Source organism: Lytechinus variegatus, chromosome 2 (genome assembly GCF_018143015.1).
Source record: "Lytechinus variegatus isolate NC3 chromosome 2, Lvar_3.0, whole genome shotgun sequence".
Lineage (NCBI taxonomy): Eukaryota > Metazoa > Echinodermata > Echinoidea > Temnopleuroida > Toxopneustidae > Lytechinus > Lytechinus variegatus.
Window position 1 is genome coordinate 36157813 of NC_054741.1, and position 24741 is coordinate 36182553.

Here is a 24741-nt window from a genome sequence, read left to right on the forward strand (position 1 = left end):
TCATTTCATCTCTTTATTATCAATCTCTCAATAATACCTTCAATACATAATTACAATTGTCTCATTCAGAATATTCATGTCTGTTGGTCATAACTACTTTGACTTATGGGTAAGCTTTCGACCTTCAGCTCTATGTAATTGAAAAATAAATAAGAGAATGAAATTTCTCCACAACATCCACTCTTGAATTTTACATTTGTCATGAAAGACTATGAATACTGCCTCAAAAACAATAATTTTATGTTGTCTACTAGTATCTGAATACTACAATAAATTTTCGTAAAACTTTGCTTGAAGGTGCATCTCATGAAATAAGCTATTTTAAAGTTTAATGTCGGTAAATGTTGAACGCTTGAGGAGGGGTAGACAAATGGCACCCCATACTGTACATATAGTCATATAGTGGTGCTACATGGGGCATGTTGTTTACACAGGCCAAAATTTTGTTATATTTTTAATACTTTTAGGGCATGACCAATTTTCTACAGGGCACATTTCCATATAAGAGCAAGTCATAGGTTAAAATTATTAAAGGCCACAAAAATGTACTCAGCCAATGAGAAGGGCATCAAATGCCATGGCCTTTGTTCAATTTTACTCCTGTTTAAGGTTGATCAAGAGAAGACAAAAAAATGACCATTTTGGAAAATTGATAGAGGGGCAATTCCATAACCAACCTTTTCGTATGTCGGACCCCATTTTTCCTCAAGTCTTACTTCACTTCATAAACTGACCAAGCCATGGTCAAGAAATCAGAGACAGAAAATTTCATGAAGGTCCCACATATAGGGGGACGGACATACATATTTTATGGAATTGCCCAGAGACAACGCATATAATTGTGTGGTTTCTTCTTTCACATATTCATTGTAGCCGGTTCTAAATATGCAACCAACAAAAGAGCATTTAGAAATACAAAATTTCTTCACAGAGAAACAAGATATTGAAATAGCAATGAATGATATAATAAGAGTGTAATTCCATGCGGATAACAACCTGAAAAAACATGCCCTGTTATGACAAAAATCAGATACTACCTGACCTAATGCAGGATGTTCTGACCAGAGGGAAAATGCTCAAGGTGAGCTTCAGGAGTCTTTAATTTTCTGGAACAAAGTATGCTATTCAGGTTGAATGGGACTCCAGTGCCCTGTATCACAAAGATAAGTGATCAACTGCAGATTCGAGACTGATGATTAGGACTGGTTAATTATGGGCTGTACCTACAAATATGATCTGGGCCTTGTCTTACAGAGAACTGCGATTGATTTATCAAACCCAAATTGATAATGTCTCACTTCTGTATCTCAGAAGGATACAAGTTGAGATCAATGTCAGAAAGAGATTTATTTGTATCTATCATATTCCTTTGCAAGGTGGGCCACTGGCTTATCCATTGCCTTATTGCGATTCAGTGCAAACATTTCTGCATCAGGGACCCAGGGAACTGTCTTACAAAGAATTGCAATAGATTCAAATCAAACTCGAATTGAGATTAAACTCAATTCCTATATTCTGACCACATAATTTGAGATCAATATCTGTTTGTTTTGAATCATATAGATTTATAAAACATTGCCAGATGCGTGGTTTTGTGTTTTCAAACAAGTTCCATTATTTCATTGCTCTACTGGACAGAAGAAAAGCTTGAACTTCAGACCCATCAAACACTTCCTGACGGAAGGGAATGATGCGCAACACATCTATTTTCTGGAAATCGAGAAATGTCTCTTGAACATTCTGAAGAAATTCGACCAATAATCTGATGATCCCATCTTTGGTACTTGCCAACCTGACCAACACCTGGATCATGAAATCCACTAATCGGTGGTACTGGTAACTATGTCTACAGGTCCAAGTACGAGAGCTCCATCTGATGCCCTCAGATGATGTCCAAGGAACCCACTTCTGCTTCATGCTTCAGCTCTTCCCAATAAAACTTTCTCATCTCACTCCGTCTCAAATGTACTTATTGTCTTTGGTGACCAGAAAGATGGCCACTGCCTTTCAGAATATACTATGCATTCACATCCAAGTTCTTATCATCCTTGAGTCCCTTTTTCTTCTCACTCTCCTCATTCCAACCCTCAAGTCCTTTGGGAAGGCTGGTGTCCTCTTCAAAACTGCCTGTTCCCTCTACGAACTCTTCGTACGTTGTCCTTTCTGCGAAAGGCCGCTTGCCCAATAGTTCCACCATGTCATCCTTGTTAAGGACTTCTCGGTCTAGCAGTCTCAATGCAACCTAAGATCAAAAGAAAGGTCAAAAGGGGTGTTTCACAATTTTTAAGTAAATATCTATGAAAATTAATCATAAAGCCTTTCATTAGATTCAGTACCTCCTCCAAAATGCACCTTTCACTATTCATTACTAGCTAATATGAATTGGTATGCCCTAAAAACAGTTCTAGAGGGTATGAAATGAAAATAACTTTAAAGGATAAATTTTTTGATTTTACATGATAATCTAATTTGATCAGGTGACCAATCAATATAAAATAACTGTGTTTTTTGTTGTTGCTTTTTTTTATAAAACCTAATCCAAAGTGTGGAATCAGCTTAAACTTTCAGGATAAATTCTTTGTCTGTAGCTTTCATCATTAAATTTACAAGATAAGTGCTCAAAGAGACACTAAAAAAAACATCACCAAGAGAGGACGCTAGATATCTATGCTTTGAATATTTGAAATTTCAACAGAGTAGTGTTGGTAGGAAGAAGATCTACAGTTCTGTGAGATTCGTATGTTTAATGATACTCAATTGTAATTCACATTATTAACTTTTTACCAAAGCTTTAGAATGGTTTTGAGGAGCATATCAAAATGACATCAATCACTGATTCTTCATAACTTGATGTGAGTTTTTTTCCCCCATTCATGGTTTATTGTATCATGGCAACAATCTCTCATGCTAGGTCTGATGACAGGATAATCATGAATATTTCCCTTCTACGAATAAAAAATATATTGAATAAAAAATCGATCAATAGTTGCCAGTTCAACCTTGATTTATTTCCCCACTATACTTTCTCAAAGCATCAAATATTTGTAAACCGTCACTTTCATATTTTGAATAAGCATGCATATATAAGGTTAAATGATATATAGTACACTTGCATTGTATATCCAAATGCTCTATAAATTCTTTGTCTGTAGCTTTCATCATTAAATTTACAATATAAGTGCTCAAAGAGACATTAAAAAAACATCACCAAGAGAGGGCGCTAGATATCTATTGGTAGTTGGAGGGAATTAAATTTAGCAAATTAAATGTGTAAGCCAAATCCGAAATGGAATGGAATGGAGTGGAATAGAATTGAGTAGAACAGAACAGAATAGAATAGAATAGAATAGACTAGAATAGAATAGAATAGAACTGGTTTATTAAACAGACTCATTAATAGTCAGATTTAATATCTAGTTTACTCTCTAACTTTTGAGGTGGCCAGTTTCACCTCTCTCATACATTTGGTGCATCCTGCTCCAATAAAACAAGGTCCTTTGACAGAAAATCTTAAAAGCAAATGGACTTACCTTCTCTACATTCTCTTTATTCTTCTTCAGGAGATCCAAGGTTGAATCATAAGCAACCTTGATGATGGTCCTGACTTCTTCATCTATCATCTGAGCAGTCTGTTCACTGTAGGGTTTCTCTAAAACCATCTCGCCCTGTTGGGGGATGTCGAAGGAGACGTTGCCAACCTTGTCGCTCATGCCAAACTGAACAACCTACAGAATGGGGAAGGAACATAAGGTAGCGATGATAGGCTTGACTTCTTCATATCTCATCTGTTCTGTCTGTTTATTGTAAGGTATCAGACCATTTCAACCTGTTGGGATTTCACCCTGATGGGATATGACAACTTTGCCAAGTTTGTTGCTCATGCCAAACTGAAGCACTGACCGAAGAGGTAAAGAAGATATGACAATAAGAGTGGACAGCTTACCCCATCACAAACACACAAAATTGACATGAAATGTTAGCAGACGAAACTAAGAAGAGGAAAGATAAATTCAGCATTTACATTCATTGTGTTTACCCTATTCGGATACATGGAAGGTAAAAGTAAATTTTCAAAAAATAGCATGGTGGATCAACATTTAATTGAGACCAGGGGCAGGTAACACAAAACAAAGCAATGATCATAGAATACTTTTCTACGGCCGATTGCATTGACTTCATTTACAATCAATCGTGAAAATCAAGCGTACGGTAAATCGCTGTTACTGGAGTCTGTTCTCAAAATTTTAAATAAACAAATATTACTTCCCCTCTCCCTCAAACCCCTTAACTATTATTAATAGTTGAGTATGCCAAAGTTCAATTTCTCAGGCCCACATCAATTTGTTCAACTTTGGAAAAATTCAACTTAGAATAGGTAAACAATAACAGAAAATTTGCTTTGACCTAGATGTTGACTTGCCCACTCAACTGTACATTCCGGACCTTTAATTCTGATATATTTATGTCAAGGCCACTTTTCAATAGTTCATATTTCTATACTACAGCTCAAATGGAAAAAAATTAAATAAAAAGGACATATTAAGATAAATATCCAGGCCAAAACGAGGCGCAGAGAGGCAAATCAACAGGGCATCCATGACCATGTCCTTCGATGCCCTTCTCTTCTACCCCCAATTTAAACTAGCAAGTATGGCTACAGACCTGAGCATATGCCATCTGTGTGACTTTCTTGAGATCGTCCTGGGCACCTGTTGTGATCTTGTTGAAGAATATTTCCTCGGAGGCACGTCCACCTAGTGTCATGCACATCCTGTGTAACATCTGCTCTTTGGTGAATAGGAAGTGTTCCTTGGGCAAGTACTGGGCATAGCCAAGACCTTTTCCTCGTGGGATGATCGAAACCTGGGACGAAAATGGAAATATACATCAAAGCAAAATTAAAAGGGATCTGCTCAAATATAGATATAGAAACGAGTTATAAGTTGAGGAAATGAGTAAGTAACTTGCGAGGAACAAGCTAGGAAAATAAAAGTTGTCACCTTAGGATCTCTGTAGAAAAGGAAGATAATAATGAAGAGAAAATGTGTTTACAACAAAGTTGGCAATTTTTTTTAATCAGATTTTTTTATTTGAATCTGATTTTTTATTAAACAAAAATGTTTTATAACAAAGTGCAGACACCCAAAATATAACCCTTTTAGTATAGGAGACTATGTTCTCCAGCTAGATTTGCTTGCCAAAATGGATTTTATTGGCTAACTTTGTTAATTCGAGGGTGCTGATTTCAAAAATTTAGGGTGCCATTTTTTTCGAACACGTCTTCAGCCGCCATTTTGAAATTCAAAATGGCCGCCGTTTTTAAATGCATTTTCTCCTCTATCTCGATTTCTGAGCTATATAAAAGATTAAAATTGGTTGCAATACCCATGTTTGTGATACCATAGATTTAATTCATGTCATAAATTTTATTGCAACTCATCAAATTAGGCTGCCATCTTGAATTTCAACATGGCCGCCATCTTGGCCGCCATCGCGCCCCCCCCCCTTAACTAGCTGCGCGATATTTTCGCCGCGCAAATTTTTTTGACCGCGCTGCTCGTTGACTTTTTACTTTCAAGTCCTGCGCAACTTTTGAGACCAATTTTGCGTCGCCCGGGTACGCGGTTCCGAAATTACGCAATGTAATATAAGTGCATGTCAGACCCAAAATTGCTCAAAACCGTGTTTTTGTGTACAAATTCAATATAAATTGTGTTTTCAACCAAAAATCATAAATGTATCATTATTTTTAGTTTTGCTGGTCTTAATGTATGTTTTTCATGCTGTTTATGATATTAGAAGAGTCCCCAACGAATTTCATTGAAAAAACAATGAAAAATGGTCCAAAAATAAAGAAATACATAAGAAATTGCAAAAAACAATATAAAACATAAGAAATTGATCTGATATCACATTCTTTTAAATGTAAACTTGCTAAGAACACCACAAAGAGTTTCTCTGCCAAAAATTAGAACATTTGGAGCTATATTTATGGAGTTAGAGGAAAAAGTATGATTTCGCATACTAATTAAGCATCAATTGGCATAACTACTTAATAACAATTCGCATGAAATAAATTACTATACAATTTTGTAGATTATATCCCAGACTACTGGCGTGCCAATTTTCGGCCTGGTCGACTGCCGAGATCTCAAGGGGGGCCTGGCAGGCCCCCCCCCCCCCGGCCATATGAACTCCCAAAATACCCCGGCCTAAATAGGGTTAACTTTTGCAAACTTTTGCAAATGTTGTTAAACAAAGGTGTTTGTAAAAAAAAGTTATACTCTCTAATTTCCTATTTATTTGGAATGGTCCATGCATTATGTGAATAAACAAAAAGAATGAGAAATGTCAATGTGGTGACCAGTACAAGCGAGGGCATGGAGAGATGGCACAATTTCTGATGACCTACATGAATCAAGTTGAAAGCCTCCTTCATTTGATTCGTGCAAGCACTGGCAGGCAGGGAGAATGGGAGCTACATATTTCTGCCATGGAGGAGCAGATAAAATACTACTTTGCTCATGACCTCTAAAAATATGCTCGGCTAGTCCCAGTGTACCTTGTAGAAATGCAGATGCTTCAGAGAACTGATGAGGAAACATGGAATTCCCTGAAATGTGGAGACTACAGGGTGACAAAGTCAGGAATTCCCTTCACCAATCTCTTCGTTGATCAAACATTGGAGCAACTGATCCGAGAACTGAAGGTTGTGGGTGGCATCATTGGACACAGAAATAGGATGCACTAGACAGGTTCTTCTTAACTGGTCCTGAACTTGTTACCGTAGTACATGACTTTCAGAATGCGTATTGCATAAGCAGAGACGACACAACAACTAATGAACACTATCAGCTAAGTTGGTCAATGGCAGTACAAATGTATTGCCATTCAGAACAGATCTAACAGGGCATTGTCAAACATTGTGGAAACCCATTCACAGACAAAAGTGCTGATCTATATAGTAAACTTAGTTTCAAATATGGCAATTCCAGAGAAGGCAAAAGAAGTTATACTTGACAGGGATGCAAAGGGTTTGAAGAAATTTGAAGAGTTTGTATCAGAGAGAGTTATTGCTACTACAGCAGATAAGTCTGTTTGGGATCCAATGAAGAAAATGAAACTAAAGACATTTAGTACATGCAAGCAGAAAACAAAGTGCAAAGTTCGAAATAAGATTGTGAAGTTAAGAGAAGATCGTCAGCTTCTGACACGGTTTCTTGTAGTGCAGCAGTTTCGCCCTGGAATGATTGAATCTCTGGGTCAAACAGTTGGAAAGTATGAATTCTCTGTCATCCCACAGTCACTATTTTCTTTAGATGGAAGCCTTCCTATTCCCACCGACAAGAGCGCTTTCATGCATGCCATTGAAGAATATGATTCACAATCTACAGATGGAAAAGAAGTAGTAGATTCGTCAACCAATAAATCAACGAACATGAACAAGCAGGACAAAGTATGCATTATCGATACAATGGCAGTTGTACAAGCCATCAACAAGGGCCCATCAATGCATACATGCTTAGACTTTGCTAAAGCCTTTATTCGGAGCATCCAGAAAATCATGTCTGGGTATGATGAAGGACGCGTCATATTTGACAGATACATAGACAACTCCTTGAAGGCCCAAACACGTAGAAAGAGATCTGCTGTCATCAGTGCAGTAAAATTTGACATCAAAGTTTCCACCAACATCAAACTAGTTCTACTAAAGACTCTGCTGTCCCACAATGAAACGAAAGCAAAGCTGACAGAGTACCCAGGAAAAGCTCTTCTACACGACTATTCGGACAGTAGCAAGAGCATAGTTACTGTCTATGGAACCTCGACATATGCTAACAAACAAGGCGTCTTTGATTCCAGTATTGGCACGCAATCCCATGAAGAGGCAGACGCCTTGATACCTCTGCATGTACTCGATGCATCAATGTGTACTGGAGACATCAGAGGTATAGACGTATATTCTCCTGATACATATGTCTTCATCTATTTGATGAATATGCACTCTTGCAGCAACATTAGATGCAAGCTTCAGTTCATCACTGGTAAAGGGAAGGCAAAGAGATACGAGAAAGATTGGACAGGAGAAAAGCAAGGGTCTGCTTGGTCTTCATGCCTTCAGTGGTGCTGATTGGGGAGGGAAGTTTGCTGGCATATCTAAGAGTAGATGGATAAAGAACTATCTCAAACCTGCCCTAGATAGATGACAATATCTAATAGTGAATTAAGAGTACATGGTATTCTCTTTGACTTCTTCAATCACTTTATTTGGCTGATGATAATGATAATCCTATCAATGCACTCTTAATTCACATGTACAATATATTATGATACATGTACATATGTTTTGATCACTTATTAAGTTTCATTCATTTGACATCTATTAAACAAGAAATGGTTAGTCGTTTTATCATATTGTAGTCTTGGCAGGATTTTATGGTAGATATTATGGTTGCCCCCAGGAAAAAATTAAAGGAATTCGTGGCTCGAAAGGTCATGATAATGGACAAAGTATTCCAAGATGGCGGCCATATTGGAATTCAAGGTGGCGGCCTTGTTGAAATTCAAGATGGCAGCCAGTATTAATGAGCTGGAAGAAAATTTGTGACCTTACTGAATATTTGGTACACAATCAAGGGCATTTGCACCATTTTAAACGAAATCGTGGCTCTAAAGCTCAAGATAACGGACAAAATCTATTCCAAGACGGCAGCCATATTGGAATTCAAGGTGGCGGCCATGTTGAAATTCAAAATGGCTGCCAGTATAAATGAGCTGAAAGAAAATTTGAGACCTTATTAAGTATTTGGTACACAACCAGGGGCATTTACACCATGTTAAAGGAAATCATGGCTCTGTAAAGCTCAAGATAAAGGACAAAATCTATTTCAGGATGGCGGCCATGTTGAAATTCAAGATGGCGGCCTAATTTGACGAGTTGCAATAAAATTTATGACATGAATTAAATCTATGGTATCACAAACATGGGTATTGCAACCAATTTTAATCTTTTTTATAGCTCAGAAATCGAGATAGAGGAGAAAATGCATTTAAAAACGGCGGCCATTTTGATTTTCAAAATGGCGGCTGAAGACGTGCTCGAAAAAAATGGCACCCTAAATTTTTGAAATCAGCACCCTCGAATTGACAAAGTTAGCCATTAAATTCCATTTTGGCAAGCAAATCTAGCTGGAGCCAAATATCTGACATAAGCGACTGTACTATTTACAGAACATCAATCTCAAAATCATACATTTCACTACTAAAATTTCTTTTAAATATCTATTTCATTTTCAAATCCAGTAAAAAACTTAGAAATTATAGAAATAATTTAGGTCATGAATATGCCAACATTTTCTGTTGTGTCTGCATCCTCTCATGTAGAGAGCTCCTACTGGTTGGTTGGTTTTCTAATTCAAAGCTCTTAACATGAATGAGGATCACTTTCTTTGGAAGAATTCCATGACTGAGGGACTCACATTCTCCGAAGAGAAACATTTTAGATTTTCAAGCCAAGGACTGAAGATCATACATTAAAGAAAACTTTTTTGCATGTTTAAACCTCCTTTGTTCTTTGAGCCATAGTTGGAACTCTTTGACTGTTTCAAAGCATTAACCTGCAAAGCTGTGATTGATTGGGATTTCTTTTCTAATAAACCTGAAAATTAGTATTTGGCAGTTGTTAGAAGTTTTACTTTTAAAAAATAAGAAAACAGGTTCACAGCTAAAACATTACTACAGTGATAAGTTTATTACATGTAAAAGGATTAAAATGGATTACCAGGGACAATGCACTTAATTCAACACATTCCCTGAGAAATATACAAAAATATATGCTCACTTTTGGCAAAGGGCACTAAATGTATGGTTGTTGCCATGATTTAGTGTGCTTTACCAAGAGCATGCATACATTTTTTATACCCAGTACATGGATTATTAAACCTTTCTCAGTGTACCGGCTGAATGAAGCACAATCATATACAGAAAGTCTGAACAGGCCTCGGTTCAAACCCATCCAGGCAAAAATCTGTTGAAATTCAGCCTATTAAGTTCAAGGTTTCTTTTTTAAATTCCTCTTTTTTTAATTTTTACATATTTTTTGTTCTAAAGTGCCATTGCTATGGATAGATATGAACAAATTGATGGTGTTGGAGAGCATTATACATGAGACATAAGGGTGTACAATTATTGTGACTATTTTTTTAAAATAATAAACAGCAGCTTATTTTAAAAAAATATGTGTCATACATATTAAGGGGAAGTTCACCCTGAAGAAAACTTTGTTGTAAAAATAGCAGAAAAAATAGTAAAAAATATTGGTGAAGGTTTGAGGAAAATCCGTTAAAGAATAAGAAAGTTATTAGAGTTCAAAGTTTTTGATTTGTGACGTCATAAACGAGCAGCTGCCCCATGTGTTATGTAATATAAAATGCATGAATTTCAAATTTTATATGGTTGCTGATGACTTAATTTTGTTTTCTATTCATGATCGGGTGTGAAATGATTTGTCTATTGATATACAAAAGGTACAGTAAAAACCATTTTCAATTTTCTGAGAAAATGACATTTCATTGATTTTTTACCATTCGCTATGTAGGAATGCTGCTCGCATATGACGTCACAAATCAAATAATTGAAATTCTAATAACTTTTTAATTATTTGATGAATTTTTCTCAAACCTTCTTCAATATTTTTTATTATTTTTTCTGCTATTTTTACAATAAACTTTTTGTCAGGGTGAACTTCCCCTTTAAGAAGAAACACAAATATAATGAGTTTGATTACTTTTCACTCAAAGGATAAAAACTGCAGCAAAGCTTCATGTGTATTACCAAAGAAGTATTTTTTCAATCTGACACAGCTTATAACTGTTACTGATCGCTACAAAATTACCTATTTTTAAATGTAGTGTTAAAAGCTATTTCTGTTTTTTCAGTTCGCAAATTGTATTAATAGAAATAGAATTCTCTCCATATATTTATGTAGATGCAAAATTTGGGTTAACATTAGTAGCACTGCAACAGAAAATGAAATGAGCCAACAGTGACTTAAATTACTTTATAAGAGATATTTCCAAACAACAAATTGTGACTTTAACTGCATGTATTCTTTTGCCATTGTTGAAAGCATCAATTGTTTGATAAAAAGAAGGTTTAACAATGTAAAATCTGTTGACAAAATATTCATCTTCCATTTGACACAGCTAAAGTAGTTCATGTGAATGATCAAAACAGAAGAATTGCCAACAACCCTTTACTTACTCTTATATTTTGTTAAAAACTGTCCTCTAAAAACTCTTTTTGGATTTTGATATAAAAAACAAGAAATTTGTTTTACTATAGACAAAGAAAAAATTCACAGGGAAATGTTTAAGTCCACTTATTAAATAAAAGTGGAGTAAGGGTCTAAGTGTTAACTGCAAATATACATGTAGGCTACATGTACATCTTTGGTTTTGCAAAATTAACCTGATTTTATTGACTTGACTTCACTTGTTCTAAGTAGATATGAAGGTTTTCTTCATGTTTTGATGATATAATGATGATAAAATCTTTTTCTTTGGAGTAAAAAACTAAAACTGCCACAAACAAAAAAATTGTCAATCATTTCTACACGTTTCAATGGAAGTGATTTGAATCATTGATATTTTTCAAAAAAATAAAATTGATTTAAATCGCAATTTAAATCACAATTTAAATCAGCCAACCATGGTTTACAAAGTCATTCATATCTGTTTAATTAATCAAAACTGCAAGTCATCACTTCCGCAGACTGATGGTAAATTACATTCCTACTTGTTTACTGCATTCAGATGAGAAATCAACACCTGAATAATTTCTTGTACATTTCCTATATCCTGTAATCTACTAGCAAGCCTTTGTTTTACAAACTTCATGAGTAAATATCAAAAAGGTATGTCCTGTGTAATGTACACGAAATCAACCACCTGTCAATCAAATGTACATTACATGCTGAAAATGATTTTCAGCTACCTTGAACTAGGTCAAGTTCAGTTCACTGACACTGCAAATTTACTTATTTTCAACAGTATATTTTGACACACAAGGAAGATCCTCATCATTTAATTTTCAAATTAAGCTTCATGCATTTATGGCTTTGCCACATGCTGAATTTACTAACTCTGGGGATTTCACAACTAATTATCTATGAAGATATTGGAAAATAAGAACCGAATTTCAGTATTTTCAATGAATATGACAGCTGTTTAAAAACTTTTTCTTACTATAACTACTACAAAAAGGAAACAGCAATTGGCGCCTCTGTCAAAATCACAATATATAAGTTATTACATTTCACAACACAATATTCAGGGTTGACAAATAGAAGGACATGACTCATCATTTGAAGAACTATTTTCATTCCACCTCGCATAATCAATTTCGTCTGATGTTAATTGAAGTTTAATATTTGCTCACACAAGAAAAGGAGGCTTAATGAGCTACTTGCATTTTTAGTAATGGATAGATTAGTACAGTAGAAAATAAGCAAACATCAATTTCCTCAAATCACCTTTATCTAGTTAAAGCCTTCTGACACACAATGTCATTGGAAATGGCCTTCTTTTTTTTCTGGTGATAAACATAAAGAAGATGAATGACATGAATTACCTTAAGCAGAGGGTCAGCGTGTTCTAAGAACCAGCCTGCTACGGCATGACCGGCTTCATGATACGCTACAGTCTTCTTCTCTTCTGGTTGTAATACTTGCGTCTTCTTTTCAAGACCTAACATCATACATGAACAACACAAAGGTGATAATGATAATAATGACAAAGATGATAGAGCTACTACTACTTCTACTACTACTACTACTACTAGTACTACTACTACTACTACTACTACTACTACTACTACTACTACTACTGCTGCTGCTACTACTACTACTACTACTACTACTACTACTACTACTACTACTACTGCTGCTACTACTACTACTACTACTACTACTACTACTTCTACTACTACTACTACTACTACTACTACTACTACTACTACTACTACTACTACTACTACTGGGTCATTCCATAAAATGAATAAAACCTTAAGGTTTACTCTTTACATAATACAAACTTCACAAATATGGTATCATTTGAGATTAAACATTGAACTGTATGAATTTGAGAGACAAAATTTTACAAAAGTATCATCGTTATGTGGCAAAGCACTAAAGTTTCCATGGAAACTGCAGATAATTTTGCCAATTTCGAAAAAAGTCACATTTAAAACAAATTTTAGTACTTTAAGACCTTTGAATTTGAAATTATTAAAATCTGCTATAGTTAAATTCATAATTATGCGAGGATTCAATTAAACAATTATCATCACATTATTTTACTGGGTTTTCTCACCATAAAAATCAAAAGCTGGCACTTTCGATTTAAAAAAAAAATTATGTACACCCCCATTTGGGAACATTTTGTTTAAGACAAACACAAGAGCAAATGTGTTTCCTTTGGCAGAAGCAAAGCATAAGCTACTGACCTGCTACTACTCTTTCAATGGCAGCTTCAAAGTGTGATGCTTCAATCTGATTGAAACCGTGTCTAGCAGCAATCAATGCAGCTTCATTGCACACATTCGCTATGTCAGCTCCTACAATAAGAATCAGGGAGAAAAATCAACAGTTAAACACACATAATCTGAAACAAATTATTAGTGATGTCACTAACAAATTAGCCAATCAGATTCAAGGATTTCTAGGTGAGACCCTTTAACTTACATAATGGGATGAAAACTATTTCAATTATTAGTATTTCAAGGAAATTCTGAAGGAATTAAATGTCAAACGAGCTAATGAACTAAGCCTTTGAAATCATAATAGTTCAGAATATGAACCACGGGGTATTAAACCAAAGGGTAGTGTAGATCAGATGGCAATTATATGTACACTAATTTGATAGTAGACCTAATCGCCTCCTTTCTGAACTTCTGTATAACTCAGACCATGGTCTAACTCTGTGCTAAAATTATGGGGAGCCAAACATGTCACATTTTTTTCACATGGTATGTTTCTTATGTTTACTGAGCTCTTTCTTAAATCTTTAATAGAGAAGGTTTTCTTATTTATCCCTTCCAGACAGTTAAGAATGATTTGAGAGTCAAATGAGCTGATACTAGGAACCTCTACTGTTGGAGATTTATGTGACATTTGGCTATCCATAGTTAAGCCACAACTTTAGACCAGAGATTAAATTACACCCGACTTCAGAATATGGGTTTAGCCCATATGGTATTAGACTATCTGATAAAAAGACCTTGTGAATATGTGCTGTCCAATCATACCTGTAAAACCAGGAGTGAGTGCAGCTAGTTTCCTTGACATCTCCTCCATGTTTACTTCTGTCTTCAATGGCTTCAGATGAACCTTGAAAATGGATGCCCTGGATACAAAAAAGTAATGATAGCAATACTAATAATGGTCCTGATGATGGTGATGATGACAATGTCAATGATGTTGATGACAATGTCGATGATGATGACGATGATGATAGTGGTGGTATTGGTGGTGATGGTGTTAGTAATGATGAGATGATGACGATGATGATGACAACGATGTTGATAACGATGATGATAATGATGATGTTGATGATGAAAATGAAAATTATGAAGATGATGATGATGATAATAATGATTATGATGATGATATGAGGATAAATGATGATGATGATGATGATGATGAGGTTGATGATGATGGTAGTAGTGGTGGTGGTGGCAATGGTGGTAGTGGCTGTGGTGGTGTTGGTGATGATGATAGTGGAGGTAATGCTGGTGATGGTGGTGGGGGTGGTAGTGGTGATGATGATGATTACAAGACTTGCTACACCACATACCTCCCCTTGATATCCGGTGCACCGAGGTAGATCTGTCTATCAAAACGGCCAGGTCTCATTAGGGCGGGGTCTAGGATATCTGGACGGTTTGTTCCTGCTAAGACAACAACATTGGTGGTGGTATTGAAACCTGGAAGATAAAAAGGAGAAGATAGTGGTGAATAAATTATAATAGATTAATAATTAATATTAGAGAATGGTTGTATTGATAAGGTTGTTATGTTTACAAAAAGACACAAACTGCTTATTATTACATTCTTCCATTTCCACATGAGTTTGACGCAGGCAAATTTACCTGTCTTTTTCATTGTTTAATTTTGAATCCTGGATTTTACCCGTTATATTCACTCACCATCCATTTCTACTAGAAGTTGATTTAACGTATTCTCCTGTTCGCTTTGTCCTCCAAAGTTACTCCTTCCTCTTTTCCGTCCCACTGCATCAATCTCATCCATAAAGAGAATACAGGGGGCATTTTTCCTTGCCATAGCAAACATGTCCCTCACCTACAAAAGAAAAGAAATAAAGAGTTTGTTATGAACTAATTTTCCCTAATAAGCAACACATGAACAATGTATAGTGCCCAATTTATATAGGAGAAAAAAAAACACAATTAGAAAGAGAAGAGATAGGAAAGGAGAAAGAGTAAGACACGAGAGGGGAGAAGGAAGGGAGGGGAGGGGGAGAGAACAGGAGGAGATAGAGGAGAAGAAGAATGAGGAATAGGAGATAGTATTTTTAAAGAAAAAGAAGGCAGAGAAGAGAAGTAGGAGAATAAAGATGGGGGCAATCTTACCCTTGAGGGACCCACACCAACAAACATCTCTAAGAACTCAGAACCATTGACTGTGATGAAAGGCACGTTAGCTTCCCCTGCCGTCGCCTTGGCCAACAGGGTTTTACCTGTTCCCGGTGGTCCAGATAAGATAGCACCCTAAAAACAACAAAATAATACAGCAAAACCAATGTTAAACACACAAAGGAGCAGATATAGAATGATGAGAGTAAGCTTAACATGTTTTTTTTTTAACTGTTGTGAAAAGAGTGAAGAGAGGTGCTGAGATTTTGTAAGACAGAAATGAGTACTTCAGTACTCCAGTAAACAGAGCTCTCATAATGTTGCACTGAATTCCTTTAAATGGGGAATGGAACCCAACAAAAAGTTGATCTGATTAAAAAGAGAATGTTTAAACAAGCATGATGCTAAAGCTTTCATCAAATGTGAATGTCAAAACAAGAAAGTTATGATATTTTTAATAAAGTTAGGCTAAATTTTGCAAAACAAATATATCTGACATCCTGAATGGTATGCATATCATGAGAGAACAGCCGATGTCACCCACTATTTCTTTTGCATTTTAATCCATGAAACATGACAAATTTTACTTTTCTCTCTTCATCATAGTTTGAAACAAGGATTGGTTTCTCCTGAGACATGTGAACTCATTATTGTGTACAGTCCGACCTCTCTTATCCAGACATGTTGGGACCAGCACCAATCCAGATAAGGGATTTATCCGGATCTGGGAGACCCAATATTAAATACATGCATCTGTGCTGCCGGCTGCCTCCCCAGACCAACGGCGGTAGCTACACTATTGTAGTGATTGTAGTGGGCGTACAGACAGTATTCACTGCAGTGTCAGTGCAAATTATAGGCAGTGTTTTTACGGAAATGAAATCGATCGATGGCCTAAACTCTTAGATAATTTACCTGCTAAAATGACTGAGGTATACATCAAGCATACCTCGAAAGAAAGAGAATGACTCGATGAAACCAAGTTTTACAATTAGATCATCGCGGCGGTATCGCAGCTTCGCAATGTCAGCCATTGTTACACTGACTGTAGGCTGATAGATGGTGCTGCAGAGCTGTCCGTATTGAGTCCTAACGTTAGCTAGCGAGACATGTGCTGTTTTTCCCGCGAAGCAAAAAGAGAAACGTGGTGAAATGTTTGCGCTGCACCCTGATTCACAGGAAATTATCATGCCTAAGTTCTTTTGGTGATTTGGGTGAGATATTTTCATGAAAAATAATTTTGTTGTAGGTTTACTATATTGGGAAATTATGTAATCAAAGTGAGTTTACATATAGGATTGAGTTTAGATTGAAATCTCATTTCCTCACGTACTAGATTGAATTAAAAAAAAAAATCTCGGCAAGTGCGTGTCCGGATAATAGAGAGATCCGGATAAGGGGAGGCCGGATAAGAGAAGTCGGACTGTACTATTGTGATTCAAAGGACAAGTCCACCCCAACAAAAACTTGATTTGAATAAAAAGAGAAAAATTCAACAAGCATAACACTGAAAATTTCATCAAAATCGGATTTAAATGAGAAAGTTATGGCATTTTAAAGTTTCGCTTCATTTCACAAAACAGTTATATGCACATCTCGGTTGGCATGCAAATGAGGAACTGATGACATCACTCACTCACTATTTCTTTTGTATTTTATTAAATGAAATATTTTTATTTTCTCGTCATTGTCATGTGAAATGAAGTTTCAATCCTCCCTGAACACGTGGAATTCCATTATTTTAACATTTTGTGCTTCAGGCAAGGAGGTCCTACTTGTCAAATTCGTAAAAATTGAAATATTGTATAATCCAAACAATAAAAAAAAAAAAAATAGTGACATCATCGACTCTCTCATTTGGATGTAACTGGCTCGTTCATATAACTATTTTGTTAAAAATAAGCGAAACTTTGAAATGTCATAACTTTCTTATTTTACATCCGATTTTGATGAAATTTTCAGCATTGTGCTTGTCTGATTTTTCTCTATTGATTCAAATCAACATTTTTCTGAGGTGGACTTGACCTTTAATGAATAGTCTTCGTATTGACAAAGCTGCAAAATCAAAACCTTGTTTTATTCATTCTGTAAGTATATTTTTAAGTAGTGAGTGACATAACTGATTCACTAATTTTACATATAAATGTGTTGTATACATTGTTTCATGAAAATAACAGACATTTAGATAAGTCATAAACATACATATGATTTCTTATTTCACATCTTATTTCATTGAAATTTTTGGTGTTTAGCTTGTTGGAGTTTCTAGTTTATGTTACAATACACTTGATTTTGGGTGGACTTCCCCTTCAAATCACTTCTTACTTTTGGGATCTTGGCTCCAAGTTCTGCATATTTCTGAGGGTTCTTGAGGAAGTTTACAAACTCCATAATTTCCACTTTAGCCTCCTCACATCCAGCAACATCCCTGTTGGAAAGAAGAAAAAGATCCATCATCATTACCATCATCACCAACATCACCACCAACATCATGCAGCGTTATCATCTTAATCATCAACATGTTCTTCATCATCATCACAACCACCATTATAATCAACTTCATCAAATCATCATCATCAAAATGACGACCATTATCACCAGCACCTTATCATCATCATCATTATCAATTTGCGTCTCCACAAAAAGCAACAATGCAACATGACATGAAACAAGGACACTAGTAAGCCTAGGAAGTTGCAGAATATGCATGATGAATCAAAAGCTGATTATTAATGAGAGCTGTCATTTGCTATGCTGGCATGATTTAAGCCTGTAATCTATGCGGAGGCTGCAGCTTTTGTCTTTGTGTTACGAGTCAGATGCTGTCATGCGAGAGGTCAGTAATATGTCTGATGGAGAAGACTACACTCCAGTCTTGTGTTATTTGTTTTATTTTCTTTTTCGGTGCAGGTTTTTCATTACGGAAAGCTGCCACTAGGCATTCGTTGAAAAAGGGCAAAGGCCTGGGGAGCGTTCCATGAAAGGACTTGTCGGAAGTTTTATCCGACAAGTCCTGTTTTATCTGGCAATTACTATAGTAACAGTGCTTTTCAACCAATCAGAATCCAGGAAAGTTGTCAGATCTGACAACTTGTCAGATGAAAATATTGATGAAACGCCCCCTGGTTACTTCATGGTTAGTCTTTCACATCAGACTATTTCTGAGTAACAGCATCCAACTTGTAAAGGCAAAGACAGAAGCTGCCATCTCCGCCTCGATTACAGGCTGGCATGCTTTGTGACAGTAATTTCTAGGTTGCTCAGAATAAAATAAAATAAAAAATTAGTTGACCGTTTCAGTGCAATCACTCAGCACATAAATTCTCTTCAAATACTCACTTGAATCGGACTCCTACGTCTTCTTTGAGGATCTTTGCCGTTGACTCTCCAAACCCAAAGATACCGCCCTTGCCCCTACCAGCCCGCCCTCCGGTGGCGGGGTTGTTCCGGAAGAGATACAGGAAGAAACCAATCATCAGGGCAGTGGGGATCAGACTCATCAAAAATGACCTAAAAAAGAAATTAAATGAATTAACAAAAATATAGAATTGATTGGAAAATACATTCTCTTAATTTTATTGGTTAATCAACCAGCATTGGAAACTATGTCTGTACAGGGAACAACAGTCTATAAAGGCCTCATTCTCACCTCCATTTGGTACTTGGTATTGCTTGGAATAAGATGAGTCACTTGGTAGGAATGCCATACTCAATTTCACTAATTATCAGAAATTATCAGTATTTGTGAATTTTCTACCAGGATCATTAGGAACACATTGTTTTATTTCAATACAAACAGATATTCAGGATGTCACCCTATGGGATTCTCTTCAAACTAGTTGAGATTGTTACAACTGGCATTTAAAGAGATTGGTTAACATTTAATACAAAGGTCTTGTTTGAAAATCCTGAACTTGTTGTATTTATTATTGCTCATATAGATTAAAAAAAAACAATTGTGCAGACAATTTCAAGATATCTGTTAATAAAACATCATCATTATTTTCTCTGCTGGGAAGGTGTCACCTGTCACCTGTGCTTTTCAATTTTTTCAAGCAACAATTAACGATTTTCAGGTGCAACATATCACAAAGACAGCATACAATTGGGATCTTACAGCTTCATGCAATGCTTTTAAGTTTAAGTTGTCGAGATGTGCTTACCCATCACTCTCTGAACTATAGACGACAGAGAGGAAGTTCTGAGGTTCCATACCGAGGTTGCCCTGAGCCTGCTCTAGGTTCCTCTCGAAAGTGTCCACACTGCCGATGTTGAACCACACATACCTCTGTTATGTACAAATATCATGGAGAATAGTAATAATAATAAGTGGAATGCCTCTGGCCGTCTCACCTGCATCACGCGGTTCAATATAGCAGCAGTGCTGACTTTGAAAACTACTCTAACTCGCACAAGATGTTCAGTGATACATGGTTACTCTTATGTCCACTTTTTATGAACTAGACCAATAAACTTACAGAGATATGATGGTAATTCAACAGATACCCCCATTCGGCCAAAGTTCATTGACCCTAAATGACCTTTGACCTTAATCATGAGACCTGAAACTTGCACAAAATGTTCAGTGATGCTTGATTACTAATATGTCCAAGTTTCATGAATCAGATCCATAAACTTTCAAAGTTATGATGGGAATTCAACAGATACCCCCAATTCAGCCAAAGTTCATTGACCCTAAATGACCTTTGACCTTGGTCATGTGACATAAAACTCATGCAGGATGTTCAGTGATACTTGATTAACCTTATGTCCAAGTTTCATGAACTAGGTCCATATATTTTTTAAGTTATGATGACATTTCAAAAACTTAACCTCAGGTTAAGATTTTGATGTTGATTCCTCCAACATGGTCTAAGTTCATTGACCCTAAATGACCTTTGACCTTGGTCATGTGACATTAAACTCTAATAGGATGTTCAGTAATATTTGATTAACCTTATGGCCAAGTTTCATGAACTAGGTCCATATACTTTCTAAGTTATGATGTCATTTCAAAAACTTAACCTCAGGTTAAGATTTGATGTTGACGCCGCCGCCGCCGTCGGAAAAGCGGCGCCTATAGTCTCACTCTGCTATGCAGGTGAGACAAAAATAATCACAACAACAATAATAATAGGCATTTGTATAGAGCAATCAATCTAGAAATAATGTATTCCCTAGCGCACTATAACTATTACCCTGACTTTAGCTCGAGCTGCCTTCCATCGCTTAATAGTGCATTCAAGAAATTAACCCTGATGACTGTGTACCCAATCACCTCATCTGGCTTGTGTAAAGCACAATGTGGGTAAATTTCTTTGTGAAGGAAAACATGCCACAAGATATTAGAAGAAATGTTAGTAAAGTTTCATTTCAGTTTAAGCAATCAGCTATTCATTGCTTTTAATGGAATGCGGTACGCAAACTTTTTAAAGGGATTTTTTTCCCTCATCCAGAGATTCTAAGATACATATCGATCTGTGCAGGCCCAAACACTTGACCATATCCTTAACAAAAAATGTATCATAGCTGTGACAGGTTCGCACACACCATCAATATCTAACTGCTATGTAGTAATACCTTCACATTCAAAATGAAGATAGTATGAGAATACACGTTTCATTTTGTCTGCGATACATCGTAATGCAACAAAAAAGCACTACACTTATTTTGCTGATTTCTCTTAATGCAAGTTAAGTCTGAATGTTTTTTGTTGCAAAAACATCTGACTGGTCCAAATTAAAGCACTTCATAACAAACAATTAGTACCATCATTATATTACATACCCCTTTGGAGTGACCAGTCTTGAGCCACACTCTGACAAACTTCTTGTTGACAACTTCTACTCTTTCAACCTGAATATTAAAGAAAAAAAATTGAATCATGAAATAAGACATTGAAATAAGGTGTTACTGGAATAATCACTAACGGGAAAATCGAGACAGAGACTGTTGACTTTGCCACTATTGTATTAAACTACCATGTAATCTTTTGTTGTGACTGGCTGCTGAGCCCTGCTAGCTCTGTTGTTGTAATAATGGCAAAGTTACCATAGTTGTAACCATAGTTGCCACTCTTTATGAAATGGATCCCTTCATATACTTTGTATGATTTTCCTGACTCTGCAATGAACGTAAGTGAGCAAAACTATGGAAGGGTGCCTTTGTCCCTAAGAATATTCACCACATACCTGTCCTGCCGCCAAGTATTCATTCAGGAACTCCTTGTAAGTGATCTCCACTGCTGAACCTCCCATCAGGACATAGCCCGCTGCTATAGCGCCCCCTATGGTGACGGCTATACTGAACATCAGCTGCTGTCTGTTCTTCTCGTCGATGGGTGGTCTGCCTCCAGGGCCCCCTCCTGCTCCGCCCGTCTTCCCTTGGGCCATAAGGCTCTTCCATAGATCTTCCCCAAAGTTCTTATTGTTTTCCGATTCTTGTTTGCCGCTGCTCCGTTTAGGTGCTGATTTGGAAGACTCCGCTGAAGAGAAGGAACAGCATTTTCTAACTTCAAATTTTATGTCTCAAATCAGTATCAATTGTTATTGTAGGAATTAAATTTTCAGTTTTATATTGAATTGCTCTGAAATCTCTTTTTCCTTAAGCACAGCATTCTCGCCCTTTCTTCAAATCTCTTTTAAACTCACTTTCTCTCTATTCATACATAAACATGCATTTTTTAAACTAATAACATTTGTCTACCAATATTCCCAAACCTTTTCCCTCACTAGTATATTGATCACCTACCTAGAGCTATTAATCTGCCTACTATTCATCTATTGTCTATTTAACTGGCTAGCTTTCTGAATGTCTGAGATTGACTGAGATTGTTATAGTCCTATGCCATGGACCTGGGTTGAATGTATAACTTCTTTTGATTAATAAAGATGAAACATATATTTCTGTCAATTTGATTTGGCTTTTATGATTACTTCTATCTTCTTACTCATGAGAAGAAACGATATAAACACACTCAAATTTTTTAAAAGGTGATTTAAAAGTGATTTCAACTAATTTTCTACTAAGCAAATCAATCAGAATGTGAAAGGTTGTTGCTTTAGGAAGTTGAATCGAGTTAAGTCTTTCTGGTTTTCAGAATCTGTTTGTCTTACATGTACCAATTTGGTACAGAATCTAAATTTGGCCAAGAAGTGAGTTACATCCTTCTGTTTGTCAACTGTTTATTTATTTATTTCTATAATACTCACATGTTTCTTTTGCAACTTTGGGTTTCTTAGCTCCTTGTTTGCCTTCTGGAAAGAACTTTTCGAACCCCTTTGGTGGCTTTGCAGCTAACCTCAGTCTGGTGATGAGGCTAGATAGCTTCCAAGAGGTAGACATGTCTGCATTGGTGCTGTGTAGATGAATCTAGACACACACAAGGAGGAAATCAATTCAGAGTTCATTTTAAAACTATTTGTAGGTCTACTCATTTTTTTTAATCAAATGTTAATACATGCTGGAGGAAATCATTTTTGTCCAAAAACGTTTCTCCTTCAGTGAGGGACTACTCAATATAACTGAGAAACGCACCCAGACACAAAAATATATCAAATGAGTAACCTTTATGATTCTCATCAACCCTAACCATGCTAGACCTTTTTTTTCTGGCTGGGAGGGAGGTAATGAATCAACTCCCCCCAAAAAAAATTGCAAGCCAATTTATGAATGAAAATATAGTAAGCATGCACACTGCAAGCCTCTCTGTGCCCTATTGTAATTCTCTAACACCTCATACCAAAGTCGAAATAGAATTTCACTTTAGCATTTTTTATTTAAATAATGAAAGGCATTTTCTGACGATCTATTTCCTTACCGAAATCGCTGTTAAGCGTATTTTGATTACTTCTCGCTTTTCTGTCAAAATGATGCAGAATAGCACCAGAGTTTACGGAATCACAATTTGTGCAAAGTCAATGGAGTGCAGGGCTTTAAAGTGCCACATGAAACTGCATGAAATGAACCAAGACCATTTCCCGTGTAGACAATGTGACTGGATATCGTTATCGCTATCAGTACTTTCACACGCAGTCCGAAGGAATTATTTTGGCGACCACGTAGTCATGACCTGATCTGGGCGATTGTCCAATCAGTGGTCTCCAATTCACTGAGCTGAGACGGTCTATCCATTGTACACAGTCTATGGACAATTTATCACTGTGATTCATGAGCATGTACAGCAAAAAACCTGAAATTTTCATCTCAGAAATTTCTTTCCTCTTAAAAGATCTTGCCCTAAATCAGATATACAACTTAATTTCCGACATTTCTACAATATTGATTTCATTTCAAACAATTCATTAAAAAAAAAACGAGAAATATATTATGAAAAGACAGGACAGGAGCAACTTGCCAAAGTGTTTACGTCGCCATCTTGCTTTCTTTGAAACTTTAATCTTTGTTTAATCTTTAATCTTTGTCGCCAAGCGACAGCACGCATATGTCTAACCGACTGAGCTACACTGCCTTGCCACGCCATGGATGTCTTTTTTTTTCTACTTATTCTAGCTCTCAAAAACATGAAAAAGTCTGTCTGAGTCTGAATGACACAAGTCATGAACAGCTTTGGAATCACAAATTGATGGGTAGAATATATTCAGCATTTCAGGATTAGGAGTTAAATCTGAAGAAGTATTGGCATGCCGAAGTCTTATTGTCAATATCCAAATTTAAAAAGTCACCCATTTAACCCCGTTAATAAATAGTCCTCCCCCAAGCCATAGCTCGCAGAGCCGGATTTAGGGTCATGAGCTTCGCCGCCTTCGTCGGCGGAGCTCCTTCAGTTAACGATGATTGTGCGATTCTCTCACCTGATTCACCCGAACACTTTGTCCCAAACTTCTGCTCAGAATTCTCTCTACAGCCCCTCTCAGGCGAATACAATTGTACGCCATTGTCAAGAATAGGTGGCTCTGCAGTGAAATATACTCAAATTCAGACTAACAAATGGTTTTTCTGTCCGCAATAGTCTTTTATGTCATCTTTCCAAATCTTTTCCGATGATATGTAACTTCTGAAATTTATTACGAAATCAGTTTTTTTTTACGTATGGTGTCTTCAATGAAAAAAAAATCCCGAAGAAAAGCG

The 24741-nt window shown here is 36.3% G+C and overlaps 1 protein-coding gene across 1 annotated transcript; it reads right to left on the reverse strand.

The window, feature by feature from the left end:
- LOC121407974 (AFG3-like protein 2) lies at positions 1-24710 on the reverse strand. Its single transcript, XM_041599258.1, has 16 exons — positions 24465-24710; positions 22863-23022; positions 21843-22135; positions 21439-21507; positions 19815-19939; positions 18991-19161; positions 17977-18079; positions 15649-15786; positions 15205-15358; positions 14853-14982; positions 14305-14402; positions 13504-13614; positions 12631-12746; positions 4663-4863; positions 3531-3725; positions 1-2242 (listed from the first exon to the last, which is right to left on the reverse strand). Exons 1-16 carry the CDS (start codon positions 24546-24548, stop codon positions 2018-2020), a joined length of 2373 nt encoding a protein of 790 aa, XP_041455192.1. The 5' UTR covers positions 24549-24710; the 3' UTR covers positions 1-2017.
- Between the last annotated feature and the right edge of the window lie 31 nt (positions 24711-24741).

Bases quoted from the DNA above. Each gene is read 5' to 3' on its own strand.
- LOC121407974 (XM_041599258.1), bottom strand. From the start codon at position 24,548: ATGGCGTACAATTGTATTCGCCTGAGAGGGGCTGTAGAGAGAATTCTG. The intron at 21,508-21,842 runs GTATGTGGTGAA...TTTAATATTCAG, and splicing joins AATACTTGGCGGCAGGACAG to GTTGAAAGAGTAGAAGTTGT. The intron at 18,080-18,990 runs GTGAGTATTTGA...TCTTTCCAACAG, and splicing joins GACGTAGGAGTCCGATTCAA to GGATGTTGCTGGATGTGAGG.